At 40.2% G+C, this 15,929-nt stretch overlaps 1 protein-coding gene across 1 annotated transcript in view; it reads left to right on the top strand.

The window, feature by feature from the left end:
* Positions 1 to 1,364: 1,364 nt before the first annotated feature.
* ptpra (protein tyrosine phosphatase receptor type A) overlaps positions 1,365 to 15,929 on the top strand; it is a 34,211-nt gene continuing 19,646 nt past the window's right edge. The window contains exons 1-4 of the mRNA XM_042502343.2: positions 1,365 to 1,801; positions 14,532 to 14,578; positions 14,826 to 14,907; positions 15,012 to 15,446. Of these exons, the coding sequence (XP_042358277.2) occupies positions 14,558 to 14,578; positions 14,826 to 14,907; positions 15,012 to 15,446 (538 nt within the window). The 5' untranslated portion in view covers positions 1,365 to 1,801; positions 14,532 to 14,557. The remainder of the gene's footprint in view (positions 1,802 to 14,531; positions 14,579 to 14,825; positions 14,908 to 15,011; positions 15,447 to 15,929) is intronic.

Raw genomic sequence — 15,929 nt, 5'->3', positions numbered from 1 at the left:
AGTACACAGTGCTTATAGTCTAGGGGCTGTGACTAATGATGTTTTACATTATGCTTTATTCAATTAATATTTGTGCTCCATGCCATGTGATCATGGTCTTGAGTCACATCAGATCAATGAAATGAATATTACATTATTTAGTTATAATTATTGATATATTATTTCTTACTTTAAAAACAGCTGGGTAGCTTGTAAATGTCATCAATTAAGTCCTATCATTATTTATAATAATACATCCTAATTTATTTGTTGATTATATTTTGTTTTAGTAATCTGAAATTATAAATTAAAGCTGTCAGACAAATATAGTGGAGTAGTTTTTTGACATAAAAAAAGAAGAAAATAATGGACAATAAGGGAAATGGTGGAGTGGAGTGTATAGGGAGAGAACTCAAGTATAAGAAAATTAAAAGGCAATAGTCATACTCTATTGCACATATTGTTCTTTTATTGTTTTTTTAAATTTTTTATTGTTGCTTGTTAAGCTGTTTATCTGTGTTCATTTCTTATTCTTTTTCTTGTTCTTGTTAGAAATAATTACAATAAATTCTAAAAGATGATGAATGATGATGATCAGAGTGACCTTTGCTTCATGTTATGCACACCCTCTCTCCTAACTTATATATATATATATATATATATATAAAAGTAAAAGTAAATTAAGTAAAAGTATGTAAATGAAAAGTAAAAGTACTGGTTCTGCAGTAAAATGTCTCCTGTGGGCAATACATTCTTGCAGCTGACATTATTAAATTGTTTAAATACTGAAGCAGCATTTTACTGTTGTAGGTGATTGAGGTGGAGCTACTTTTAACTTCTTCATAAAAAGTCGAATAGTTCAGTCTAGTCCTTCCTAACCAATGGGTCGGACCCCTCCAAAAGGTCACAAAATAAATCGTGTGATAATCAAGGGCACAGGAAAGAATACAAAAAGCTCTGCTATACAAACTTATGCACTTATCATCATCATCATCATTATTATTATTATTATTATTATTATTATTATTATTATTATTATTATTATTATATGGGGGCGCAAGGGGAAGCTTGCCTCAGGGGGCTGAATGTACCATGTCCGGCTGAAAAAGCAGCCTGCACCATTTGCCTCCGAGGTGTAGTGGACTAGAAATAGTCTATAGAGTTGCATAAATGGCGAAAAAAAAAATCTGTGAAGTGCAAGTACTCCAAAAATGTATTTCTGTACAGCACTTGAGTAAGCGTTACTCTCCTCGGTGTGGTCCGGTTGCAGCCCGCTGCAGTGACCGTGTGGCGGTGTGGACGGTGCAGTCTCCGGCTCTCCCTGCAGGTGTCGCTGCGGTCTGCGGGAGCAGCCCGGTGGAGAAGAGACGGGGCCTGGCCTGGGAATTTGCTGCTCGCTTCCCATTCTTCCTATGCAGACAGACACACAACATGGCGGACTAGAACAGTCGGCCGACGCGCCCGGATGCAGCGGATAAACCGTGGGATTTAACACCCAGGAAGGCTGAAAAAGTACACTGTGACGGGACGATAAGTTAGGGAGAATCGCGGATTTTTGTGTGGGGCGCCGTCCTTTCCTGGATTTAGTAGATAAACTGAGTGCGAAGTGTTGGCTGTGTGTCCCAGATCGTGCTTCCCTCCTCTGCTATCACCCAGGTCCCCCCACCCCGCTCACACTCTCGGTTCCTGGGGTGTGGAGACAGGGGCCGGGGCTGAAAAACGTGGAAGAGAAAGAGGGGATAAATTCCTGCTTGGCTTTGATTTTTTCCCCCCCTCCTCTCCCCCTTACCTCGGGTTTCCTCTGGGCGCTACAGGAGTTGTGGTGAGTTTTCTTGTTTTTGTTACGCAAATCACACTTGTTACAATGTCGCTGTAGCAGCATGTTTCCTCTGGCTGTAACAGTGTGTCACCCACAAACACGCACTTTGTCCCCCACACTCAGCCTCACAGGATACATTACATGATATCACTGAGGTGAGCCAGGGTTGTGCAGGCAGCGAGGCTGTGTTTAATAGTTGTTGCAACGCTTGAACATTTCAGAAGTAGCTCGGAGGCAGGGAGGGATTTTTCGGCGAAGGGGGCTCTCAAGAAAAGGGGGCTTAACGATGAGTGCGGCAACATTTCAGAAGTCCGAGGCTGTAACTCGGCTTGTTGTGCGGATGCTGTTGCGCTGGCAGTGGAACAAAGAGGGGGTCCAGGTCTGTGCTGCCTCACTGGAAAGTACACTTTATCGATCAACGCTTTGTTATTACACGTTCACAGAGGGTGGGGAGCTGGCTGTGCTGTGTTGGGTGGCTGGGTGGGTGGGTGGAGGAGCGGCGGGGGGGGCTTCACGCGACCCACAACAGGAATTAGGTCGCCCTAACATTAACATGTATGCTCTGTCAAATCACTGCGGCTGCTTTGTGTTTCTTCCTCTGGCATGGAGTCCCTCAAGTGTGCGTTCCTCTTTGCAACCTCTCCCAAAGTTTTTTTTTTTTTTTTAATGATTAATTTTCTCCTCTCTTTTCTGACTCTTGGGTGTAACCGAGCATACCATTACAACCTTGTGGGTGTTGAGTTTTTCTTTAATGCATTAATTTCACTTGCACTGTAAGTTAGGATTGCTCAGCTCATCAGAACATGACTTGTACTTTTAAAGGTCAAGTGTGCATGATTTTAAGGATATGTTGTATGCGATACACACGTCCTCTTTAGTGTATGATTACCTGAAAATACGGACTTTTGTGTTTTCGTTACTTTAGAGCAGTCAAAGTCCAGACCGGGGGCCAACTGTGGTCCTCAGACAAATTTTAAAAGGCCCTCAGCTTGTCTTTCAGAATAAACGAAATATACTACATGATTAACACCATACTGCTCAATCAATAAGAGCACTTTGCATTTATTTTTATTCACCTCACACTGGCAGGACAATCATACAGTTTGTAGATATGCACCAAGTAGGAATTGCATGGACAAAACTAATGTATTTTTTATAAACAAACTGTAAATCGGTAAACTAATGACTACTTTACACCTGATATTTTCTGGCAGGTAGCAGACATGGCTACAGCAAAGAAGCATAATGGAGTGTGAAAGCTGAATATGCAAACACTTAAAGATAACAGCTGTGCTGATGTCATTTGCATGTGATATTTTTTTAATAACCCATATGATGCGAGAAGCAGCTGGCCCCCAGGCATTTTCACTTTATCTTATCTGGCCCCCATTCCAAAAAAAAAAAGTTTGGACACCCCTGCACTAGAACGAGCCTTTTATGTCTCCATAGGGAGCTGGTCCTCATCTATGAGTCCGGCATGTGGCACTGCCATGTCTGTCCAGAACAGCAAACCAAACACTGGCACTAGATAGGGCCACGACTAGCCAAACAGTGCTTCAAAAATGACTGATTTTTAATGTGAAACTGCATTATTCTGTGTTATTAATGTTTTAAATCACTGGGTCTTTGTGTTTTGGAAAAACAGAGACATCGGTGGATAATTTGGCTCTTGGTAAAAAACACCTAAACGCCTGGATCTTAAATTATCGGAGAAAAAAATGTGAGCACATATTAGCAGGTGCTGGGCTAGCAGCCCCTCTGCAACATGCCAAACAGTGTTGAAAAAACAATTATTTTTATTGTGAAACTGCTTCATTCGTGTTGTTCACCGGTTTAAATCACCTGGTCCATCTGTTTGAGAGAGGAAGAGTCATCTGTGAATAATTCGGCTCCCAGTAACAACCTTCTGAATAAAGAACAATGAAGGAATTGTAACCAGGAGAAGTTTCAGCTGGTTGCAATCTGCAAATGGCGACAATTCGATAAAGAATTGCAATGAATACAACACTTGCTGCTTTATTGGAGCCAAACTTCAACTTGTAAGAAACATTGCATCAGGAATAAAAGCCTGAGTGTGTACAAGTTAGGGATAGGGTTAGAGCATAGAGGGGCATCATGCGGGCTGAGGAGGCATGGCCGAGCCTGGCTTTGTGTCTGCTTGGAGCTTGACTCATCATGCCTGGATCGGATCTGCAGCACACATCCACCATACTACTCTGTACCTTCCCACAACTCTGCTTTCCACTTAACCGAGGCCCCCAATTCATTTTCGGACCATCTGGGTGCAAAGCTAAAGCTGCACCTCCTGCAAATGTATGCAACTCCTCTCTCTGTCTACTAGCAGGCCTACCTGACCTCTGTTTGTCAGGCCTGGACACGTTTTCCCAAAATGCTTTGGAACCATAGTTGTCAAGCAGCTCCAGGTGAGAAAAGTCAGTCTGTGTCAGGAAAAAAAAAGGCAGAGCTGTTATCATCTCGCTCACTCTGTCCATATCTTCTCCAACCTATTTTGAGAAAAGGCAGTTATTTCTGTCTTGGGATCCTGAAAGGGTTTTAGCAGAGGAGCCTGAGTGATCCTCACACCACACTTTTCATGATTGGCCTAGTTTCTAAAAATAAGAATAAAGTATAGCTTGAAATCGCCGTGTTGGAACTGTGCGTGAAGTTTTGATGGGTGGGAGCTTTGAAATTACCTCCGTGTTGTGAAATTTCACAATTTCAGGGTGCTGACACACTATTATGAGTTGGCTCTTTGGGTGCGGCAGGAGGTATATTTTTGTTTCCACCTGTGGGCCAACGTGTTTAACTGTGGAAGAGCACTGTAATTCTGCCTCTGACAGGATAAACACAACTGCATTTAGAGGATTATGAGGCGTTATGGGGCCTGATTTCATGCGATGTGACATTCGACCTCAATGACATTTATTTCACAATACAGGAAATGAACCTGAGGGATGACTAACCATTCAGAAATCGACTACCTCGCCTGACTGAGAAGACTTCATCCAGAGTCACACAGCTTTGTTCTGACCCTCTGTAGTCCTGCAGCAGTAATTATGTAATCCCTTCAGATTATTGAGTAAATCTTTGTGTAACATCCTCCTGATGTGGGATGATTGATGTTTTTGGTTCGCCACGACTGTGATGGATATTCATAGAAGTTTATCTTTTCAGTGGACTTCAAAGACTAGGTGTATTCAAGAAGCATTTTAGATGTGTTAAGTCTCGTGATCTTGTGAGCTCACGTGCGATTAGTCAGAATCTGGCTGCTACCTTCTTCTTCCTTCATCAGACGTAGTGGGACACTGTGTTGCTGTCACCATCAAGGTGGGATAATGGCACTAAATATGGAGTTGTGGATGAAGGGGAGGTGAGTTTGGTTGAAACAGCATATTACTGCTCCTACACATGAAGAATTACACAAGGCTGGGCTATACCTCAGCTAAAGGTACATACATTCTCTAATTGCTGTATAATATGTCATGTTGACGTGTCCACTGTTTTGTGGGCTTAAAATGCATATTTTCTAATTTTGTAAGGAAAAGCAAAAATTATGAACAAAACAACACTGTCAACATCATGTTGTGGTCATTTGGTCAGTTTTTCCTCCCACAAAACAAAACAAACAAGCAAAAAAGACTTTGATGTGCTTTTTTAATCCTTCGAAACCTGGGCAAATGATTGATTTCTTTCAAAAACATGGGAAGAAGTCAATGAGACACTTAGGAAGAAATGACCTACAATTCAGAAAGAAATTACTAAAAAGTACAAGAAACTTGCCTGAAAATTAGCACAAGAAAAAAACAAAACAAAAACAAGGGAATGGCCTAAACCGCCTAAAAATGATAATAATACTATAAAATAACCATTTAAATGTATAGTTATGATTATAAAAAATAATTTTCTAAATTTACTAAGTTCTTGTTAAGACGCTGATTGCCTTTTTTCCGATGTTTGATAAAGAAATTGCACCAATATGCTTAGGGTTCAAAGGTTTTCAAATATGAAAGGCACCTGAATGCAGCACAAGAAAAGAGATGTCAGTCCAGGTTTCAAAGGGTTAAACAATGCCTTCATGGCAGAGGTCAGATTTAGGTTGGATTTAAAACCAGATGAGAGCCGTACTCATAAATATTTAGATTTGCCCTTGGCATCGGCCTGCGAGCCGGCAAGACCTCTCTTGTCCTGCTGTGAAAAAATGTCCAAAGAAGCAAGCCTGAGTAGTCTTTGAACGCACCACCTACAGATGGGCGTGGAGGACAAGGGCTTTTGGAGAAGCACTGCCATGACACTGCTGTGAAGTGAAGCCTCAGATGATTGTCTCTTCATCTCAGACCGGCTTCTTATCTTTCAGAGGAAGAGGAGGGAAGGAGTGCAGCAGGATGGTCACTGCAGATATGAGAACCTTGATTTTGGGTTCCCTTTGTTACAGAAGCTAAGTGACCACAGCAAAGATAGAAAGTGAAATTAGGCAGCTCCACCTGCCTGTTTGCCTGCCTCGTGTAGGGCTGGATATAATTTGAAATGTTTTAATGTCACCGGTGGTGGAATACATCGAAGTAGATTTACTCAAGCACTGTACTGAAGTACAAATTTCCAGTATCTGTATTTTTCCTTTTCATTTGATGCCACCTGGTACTTGCACTCAGAGTTAAATATTGTACCTTTTTACTCCACAACGTTGTTTGTCACATATTACTTATTTTACAAATAAGATTTTATATAAGAAGCTTTACAAGCAGTGCTGTGCAATGAATTGGCATGCTTAAAGTCCAGATATCTTCTTAGATTTAGATTTTCATAATATCATAAGTGTTATATTCTCCTGGTTTTAAAGGCTGCATTACAGTGAAGCAATGTCATTTTCTGAATTTGCCAGGCTGTTATCACTGTTAAATTACTTGCCTCTTCACAAATACACATCACATCCATGTTACTGATAATTATTTATCAAAAGTAATACATGAATAATGAAATCTTGTGTAAATATTTTGAGAAAGCACGAATAGTCAACAACAATGTTTTTGCAATGTCGATATCAGGATAAATTTAATGTATCACCCAGCCCTGGTCTCAAAAGCTGTTATGATATAAAGGATTTTTATAAACTGTTTTACCCAACAGAATATGAAAGAGATAAAAATTAGATGCACCTCAGCCAATGCTCTTACTTATTTTTCTTGTAACAGAGTATTTTTTACAGTGTAGTATTGCTATTGTTACATTAGAAATATTTGTCCTTTGCATTTTTATGTTTTCTGAAGTAAAACTTTTTTAACCAAAGAAGCAAACCTCTTAAATATTAAATGTGGTCTTAACAGAAGCAGCTCTACAAGTCTAGATCTGTCATAAAGAAAACATTTAAAAAGGCCTTAGATGAAAGAATAAGGAGACATGACACGGACCACAACCAGGCAGAGCTGTTTTGAAGTAGTGCTGCGTAATGGGGGAAAAAATATGCAATAATGTTGTAGAATGTGCTGATAATAATCAGATATTAAAGTGCACTCTGTTCTACCTTTCCATTGCTTCGAGTATACTGCTAAAATACGAGAAATTGCTGTTTTTTTCATTAAACAACAAATTGAACACTGAGCACAAAAGGCACTGTTAAAAATGATGTTACAGTTAAACTTTATTTATTGAATTTTCTCACACAAAAAGCAGTCAGGGCCACACCAAAAGTAACCCTTGTTTTGAGTTCGTCAGACATATCTCACTTTCAACCCACAACAGACTGAAAAATATTTCCAATGTAACTCCTGAAAGCAGTCACTTTTTAAAGTGCAGTTTTGTTATGATCCCGTTTCTACTAACTTAAACAATTCTCGAGTGCAATATCGCAGTCTTTTGGGATGTGTGTACCGCACAAGTCGACATCACAAAGATGGTAAAGAAGCAATAAATTGCGCAGCCTTACGTGAAAGTTTCATTACTTGGCGCTATGGACACATTTTGTCCATGACCATAAAGTATCAAGTTTTGATGCCCAGCCTGAGCAGCAAGCTGGATGTAGAAATCAGTTTTTGTGTTAAAAGTTTCCAATAGCAGTAGTTATACTGAATCAGGTTTCGTTGTGGCCCTCGAGCTGGTCGTTTGGCCCCACACCACGCTTCAAGGTCACAGTGGCTTTTGTGGGGAGGCCATGCTTTGCGCCTCCACATCCTCTCTGTGTCCAATGTGGGAATGCTTGAGAGGCCCCTGGCATGCTCTGTGAGAAACCCCACAACGACGCAGACACAGAGCAGAGCTTCACTGACTCACCACTTTCACTCATTGAAACAAGTGAGTTTTCTTGATCCTTCCAGCCCGACGGAACCAAATCATCATTATGGGCTTAATAACAGACACAGCGGTCACTCCTGCCCGTATGATTAGCCAGAATAGTAATCCCCGGCTTCTCTTCGTCTTTTCATCAACTCACCAGCCCATGAATGAAGCCAACAGGAACACAAACCACACCAGCAGGGAGTAGTATCCCTCAGAAAGGGAAGTCCAGAGGATTGTGGCTGTTGTATGTGGCACTGGGGACGTATAATCTGTGGTCTGTTTCGGAGTAAGAGTCCTAGCGGCCCTGGGTAAGGCCTACTTCAGTCTCCTGTGAAGAGAAGCATTCACAGTATTCCTGTTGCCCCGGCCCCTCCACCCCTCCTCTCAAGACATAGAAACAGTATTAATATGCCATGAATGGAGACAGACAGACAAGCATTATCTAGCGCTGCAGCGGCTAGAGGAGCAGGATGCCTTGTAGAAAGCCAGAGGGAAATATTTCTCTGCATGAATGGTGAAGTCCCGTTGACCGCCACTGCTGGTGTCATGTCAGCAGGGCTTGTGGGGTTTTGTGTCTGTTGGTTTTCCAGCTCACTCATTTGCCTCGGGGTATCCTCTCTGAATTATTCATAAGATTTGTTGATTTCAAGGATAATACTAAAGGCAGAGGATTCCCACAGTGTCAGTGGTTGTATTTGTTTGGCCACATTGGGATTCTGCTAAATCTAGATCAAACAGCACGTAATAAACAGCTGCGACTATTAAGGATTCTAGTCTTGGGATAATGTATTTTCTTGCCCGGAGAGATCTTCTTTGTAAAATCTGTGTCGAGCTGTTCATTAATTCATGTCCGTGCAGTCGGAAAAGATACTTATTACTTCATCTCGGGTCACAGGTAAATACAAAAGCATCAGCGAAATCCAAAGACTTGTGTGGGAACTCTCCATATTAAATGACTACCTTGCAATGATCTTACATCTTGGCCTTTGGTTGTCATGGCGATGTAATTGGACTTCCTTTATATTCTACCTATAAGTGTTCCTTTCACTGTGTGAATGAAATGGCATGGGAACAGCCCAGCCCTTTCACAACTGTGTGATTGCACTCCTATGAGGTCTGCAGTTGGCCTCAGGCACAGAAGCAACTGTCTTCATTAGCTGCTCGGGCGCACCCCTCACATGCACATTAAACATCCAATTCTGCTCACTGACAGTGACTTTGGCACACAAAATAAGAAAGATTTTAAAGTTTATTATGTTGCTCTACATGAATGGATATGAAAATATTGAATGTTAGACTAAATTATTAGGCTAGATCAGTTAGGGCTGCAACTAATAATTCTCTATCATTATTGATAAATCTGCCAAGTATTTTCTCAATTAATCATTTTGTCGGTAAAATGTTAGAAAATAGTGAAAAATGCACTGTATGTTTTATCTGACCAACAGTCCAAAAATCAAAAATGATTGATCTTGTTATCATATATGACAAAGATCAGCATCAAGTTATCACTAGCAAGTGTTTGGCTTAAAAAAAAAAGATATGCTGTCATCAAAATAGTTTTCAGGGATTGTTTTTGTTAATCTGCTTCCTGATAAATGGACTCATCATTGCAGTTCTAGATTCGATTAGATGTGATTAGATATTATTTTCTGTAATATTTGTGTACATTTTTACCATGTTACCAAACTTTTTTTGTGTATATGTCTTTCCCCTTGTATCATTTTGTGTCTCCTCTAAGTAAGGTTACTATTTAGATTATTATTTATTTCGTTTTTGATTTAATTTTAATTAAATTTTTTTTTTTTACTTAAGGGGTTAGGGGTTAGCCAGCGTAATGAACGCTCCAGCTCCAGCAATAGAAATCCAATATGTGGTGCCAGAGGTTGATATTGTGGCAGGCAGCCACAAATAGATAAATGTTTGGGAAACCCTGCGATAATTTGGACTTGAGTTTACGACTCTGTGCATTAGCCAGTATGGCCCTTTAAAATTTGCTTTGGTTATGTAGGGTTATGCATCAATGCCAATACCAACATTTTAAACCAAAAAAATAACAGCTTTTGTTTTCCTGAAAGAAATGATGCAAATCTACTGAATGTATCAGTGTTAAATACAAAAAAATGTGGAGATAAAATACAGTCAAACGTTTTTAACTTTCTATTGTAAATCAGAAAATATCTGATCATAGCTCTTCCGGAAATCTGACCAAGCTTTAGATGCCAACTTTAAGTTATTGACATATTTATTAAATACTTGATATGATGGACACATTTTGGTTACAGATGATATAGATTGACACCATGTCCTGTTGTTATTCAAGTGTAATCCAAGCTAATGCAGGAGTTTCTGATACTGCGTCTAATCCTGGAATAATACTAAGGGCATAAGCAAATGCCTTGTCACATATTTGTGTTATGTGTTTCTTTTTCCCTCCAGTCAAACTATTGATTTTTGTTGCTTGTTGCTCATCACAGTCTTAAGAAAGCTGTGGCAGTTTTGCACTTTGCCACAGGGCAGCTCATCCCAACGGATCACTCTATGAGCTCTTCCTTGTCTGAGAAATATTCACATGGTTGCACAACACAAGCCCAAAGTCAGGAGAGCGAGAGCTGCATGACTACCTTTTGAGTACATTCATTCACTAATAGATGGGCATGCACATGTTTCCTCTGCAGGGAATAGCGTGATGAAACTGTTGGAAAGATATATCTGCTTTTTAATATATTTTTTCCATGTTTGGCTGTATCATAATTTAGGAGGCTGGATAGAAAGAAAGCAGACAAGGGGTGATAAGTGCTTTATCAATGAAATTTGTTTATGAGACGTGAGATAAAATCACTTAAAGTAAGTATTAAGCCATTTCTTTGTTCTTTTGAGATGAAGGGTGTTTTTGTCTGTCAGCCAACATGTTTCAATGGGAAACTCGTCAGCAAGAAAATGTTTATGAGCCTTTGAGGCAACATTAATAAGGCCTGCTCAGGACGACAAATGAGTGATTTGCTTATATGTAATGACACGTACAACCAAATAATTGAAAACGAATAAAATCTTTGCAATGTCTCCTGCATCGCATGTCATTTCAATGTGAATTACACCAGCCCATCACTCAGAATATCTTTAATAGAGAGCACTGACTGCACAAACCCTAAAAGTGGCACAAATAGAAGCACTTGCCCAGTACCTCTTGAATTAATGATGTCCTCTACCAACACATACGTCTGTTGAAATAAGAATTGCATGCATTTATATACACACACACACACACACACACACACACACACACACACACACACACACACACACACACAGTGGAAGACTGCTGTTTCTCAGGAGGCCAGAACACATTAAGATGCATCTCCAGGGAGTTGTCCTCCTGGGTCTACAGTCACTAGATAAAATCCTCTCGGGCTCCTGCAGCATCTGTGAAGTGAAGGTTAGCAACAGGACCAGCTTATATCACGAACACCAACACGGTGACACGTCATCCAGCCTCCCTGGATAGAAAACAGTGAGTCATGCTTCATTAAGAAAAGAGTAGATGTGGACATACCGACCTTAGTCTATCATGGCAAATTTTTCCTCATACACAGATGTCTTATAATGCTAATTGACACAAAACACTGCCAGTCACTGAACTTGTCCATTACAGCTGAGTCACTCCTTTTAATGACCACTGAAAACTGAAGGAGAGTATAGTAAAGATAAGGGTTAAGAGTTGTGATTAGACCTGCACAATATAAGGAAAATTTGCAATATCCAATAACATTGTTGAATATCACTATAATATCACTTTACATAAATAAACAGATATTTATTTGTACTTAATTCTGCCTTTCTGCTGCTTTCAGTAAATTGTTAAAATACAAGAAATTGCTTTTTGAATTAAATAAATGAAAAGAAAAGGATAGTTGAGAGGTGCAGCTGCTGCTGAGGTGAATGAAAGCAAACAGTGAAGTCTCACTTTTGCTGCGCCTGACGTTCTTCTGCTCCATCTGCACCTAGAGTACACTCTGCACTCCGGGAGTGCGGTATATACTATAAAACTTCAAATATAAGCCCTCTCTGTGATTGTTGTTTCTGACGGCTTTCGGTGTGTCAATGATAAGCCTCAGTGGGCAACGGCCAATATTTTGGGAGAGATTTGGGCTAATGTTTATTAATATATCTGCATGCATATATCATATACATTAAAAAAAAACTGTTGTTAAATTGTTGTCAGATAGTTTGAGATAGCTGAGGGATTCTGAGATTAAATTTCAGCCAATGCATTGTGTCTGCAGATATCTGTTTATAAAGATTTCTCGTGTATATTTGCTGATTTCATTATTCATTGAAGACTGCAAACTGACTATCTGCTGGTTGGACAACAAAAGACATTTAAGGACATCAATTTTGGCTTTGGGAAACTGCGCTGAACATTTTTCACCATTTTCTGACATCTTAAAGACTAAACAATTTATCAGTAGACTAATGAAAACAATCTTTAGTTGCAGCCCTAGAGACAATCAAATTCAATCAGCTGACTTTAAGCTAAAAAGAGATGAATGTGACCCTCCTGTCGAATTTAGAAACGTGTCTTTGAATAGAATAGAAAAAAAGACAGCCTGCTCTAATTTCTCTTAATAAGTGAGTGAAAACTTTTCTGGAAAAAAAAAACCTAAACATAACTGTTGTGTGTACCAAAAAAAATTGATCAAATCTGTCAAAAAGTCAAAAAGTTAGATTTTCCCATTGCCCGTGGGTCCCAACGCCCAAACGTTTGCATGGATGGGTGACAGTGAGAGAGGGACAGCAACAATCGGATTTGTAGGTTAATAGCACCCTCATTGACAACATAACTTGCTCATCATGCCCCATTTCAGGCTGCAGTCGCAGCCAAACGGCGCTCTGCTAAAACCAAAGTGTAAGTACTGTAATGAATGAGCTTAGTTCCAAACACCAGAAGATTGGCAACTGGCACTATTAGAGCTTTTAGCAGCCAATTTACCCACTGCCCACTGATGCAGTAATCCCTGATGTAAAGCATCAGTCTGTGTGTGGTAGCGCTGCTGTGTTTGGCTCAGTGCAGTGCTGAAATATCTGTGTAAATGGAGGCAGACGGGCTGGATTATTCCAGGGTCAGGACCATAAGATTAGGTCCAGGGATTATCACAGTTCAGTCAGAGAGACAACGGCCCTGTTGGCCTCTGGGATTATTCAGAGACTGACAGTCAGCCATGCTGACCTCCCAGCAGCCATCATGCTTTCTCCAAGTCTTTCTATCCTCTGGCCTTCAATCGCTTAAACCCGTATCTGTGGGTGAGAAGCTCTCTAAGTGCTGATTCACTGCAGGAATTTGAATATGTCACTAATTCTGTTTTGGTCATGCTCCTGGTGATGAATGCATCACATTTAACACACATAATACATTTTTAAGATGAAACCCTGTTGTGAAAAGAGAAAGGCTGGGCAATATGGTTGAAGTCAATGCAATAAAAATAATTTTTTTGATAGTTTTCGACTAATTTCAAATGTTTATGATCAAAGAAATAATTGTATAGCAGTTATTTGTCCCATGTTTGGTTGAATTCATAAGGAAAACCTTCACAGTGAACTGATAATCCAAAAATGGAGACAGACCCCATTGACAAACACAGTAATTTTACCTCAGTGATCAGCTGCTGTTCTACCACTGCTTCTTATGGTAATTTTTTTTTGTTGTTGTCGGACTTTGGTTCATCCAAACGAACTCTTTGAAACACCAAAATCACACAATACCACAAACTAACTAATTGAGGCAGTGGTAGGCCAGCAGCTCCAGTGATCAGCGAGGCCAAACTACCGTTTTTATCAGTGGAGTCTGCACTTGAAGAGAGCATAGATAGATTTCACTTTTACTTCAGTTTCCCATCAGAAAGTGCAGTCTGTTTTGGAAGTACTGATCATGCAACTGGAGATATTAGGCTTCGATTTCAGTGCATGAGTTGTTTGAGAGTTTTGCAAATGCGTGTTTTGATGTTGACTTCATTCATTGTATTCATTGTAACACGGGCTGAGTAACTGATATACAAATAATCATTTGGGTGGTGAAGTATTTATAATTTCTATATAATTTATAATTTCTATAATTTAATTTTCAGTAATTTGAACAACCACACTTCGTAAAAATGAACATTTGATATGAGCACATCCACGTTGTATGATTCCACTGCAAGCTGACAGATAATAAGATGATGAATTATTGCAAAGCCTTCATAAATAATTTAGGAAGAATACTCAGCATGCTATCTCCACACCGGTGTCTCTGAGTAAACCTTATATTTCTGTGCATATGTGTCAGAATAATGCTATCCTACATTATTCATCCTGATATTGCAAAAAATATTTGCAAGGAGTACAATTTGGTAAAGAAATCATATATTATTGACTTGACTGTTGAAGCTCAAGAAAATAATAATGATGTCCTCTGTTTACATTTTAGGACAACGCTGTGCGAATGAGTGATTGATGCCAACTTCGCGTCTTCAGGTAAGCGTCTTCATTTGTCATTTACAAATATTTCATGTTCATTTCAAATGTAAGAGTACTAACCTCCAAAAATGAGCATGTGAGGTTAGCATAGAAGATTATAAAATATTTATAGTGGATTATACAACACATAAAACCTGAATCTCTTGATCTTGGGCTCAGTAACTTTTCTTATTGATTTCAATGAGATTTGAGGTTATTTCTGACTAATACCCCTTTTACCTTTCGTTGTGTGTCCTCCATGTAGGGCAGAATGGGTGTGTGTCCCCTGCTCCTGCTGCTTGGTCTAGCCCTCGGGGCCTCAGCCCAGGATGATGTCCCCATCACAAGTACGAGCCATGTCCATTAACATCAAATTCCTTTACTTATTCACCATTATTATGAGTTAAATTGCACACTGAAAAAAATGCATTTGCTGTCTTCTTCTTTTTAGGTCCTCCAAATATCACTGCCAATCCCACTAAACCCCCCACAGCAGCCTCCCTCAATTTAACAGTTGCACACACACAAGCCCCCACAGGCCCACCCACAACGCTCGCCCCCACAGTCATCTCAGCAGCGACAAAGACAACAGCAACAACCACAAGCCCAGCTGGTGAGGAGGATGTACAAGGGGCCGGTCCTGATGGCACCAGGCGTTTGTTACCAGTCCCCGCTCCCTCACCTCCAGCTCCAACTGATGCCCCTAAGGCACCAGTGAGCACCAAGCCTCCCCCTCCTCCCACCCCGGCCGGGGGAGACAACAAGACCACAATTTACCCTCTGGACATCCCAACTCCAGATTATCCTTATGGAGATGCATTCACCGTGGAGCCGGAGACCACCACAGAAGCTGGGATGGGCTTCACTTCAGACACCACCCCACACGGTGAGTGTTGGTGCACGTTTGTGTGTGTCTGTTTATTTAGTGCAAGAATACATAACCTCTGTTGACCTCTTTGGAGGAAACATCCCCAGGGTTAAAGAGCAAATGTGTTTAAATTTAATATGATCAGGCAGCATCTTTCGACATGTTGAGTGGTGATCAGAGTGGCTGTGACTCATTTTATTTTGAAAGGAAAGCACCCGCTTACCATGGTGTGGATATGTTTGTTGGTGCATAAAACCTACAATTGAGTGTGAGAGTGTTCTAGGGTTCCTACTGACACGAAAAAGTCATGGAATTTCACGATCACATTTTCCAGGCCTGGAAAAGTCATTGAATCAGTAAAAATTATTGAAAGTTTTGGAAAAGTCCAGGAATTTTATTGTGTGTTGTGAAATTGTTACAGTAATCCTCTGTAGATAACCATCAGTGTAATTTAACATAATGGCAGCTTTCTGTAGCTGTAGATGAAATGTAGCTCTAATA

The sequence above is a fragment of the Plectropomus leopardus genome, chromosome 2 (genome assembly GCF_026936395.1).
Source record: "Plectropomus leopardus strain MGB_pleo_1.0 chromosome 2, ASM2693639v1, whole genome shotgun sequence".
NCBI lineage: Eukaryota > Metazoa > Chordata > Actinopteri > Perciformes > Serranidae > Plectropomus > Plectropomus leopardus.
Note: the sequence above shows the minus strand (reverse complement) of the source record. Positions and strands in the feature narration are given on the sequence as shown.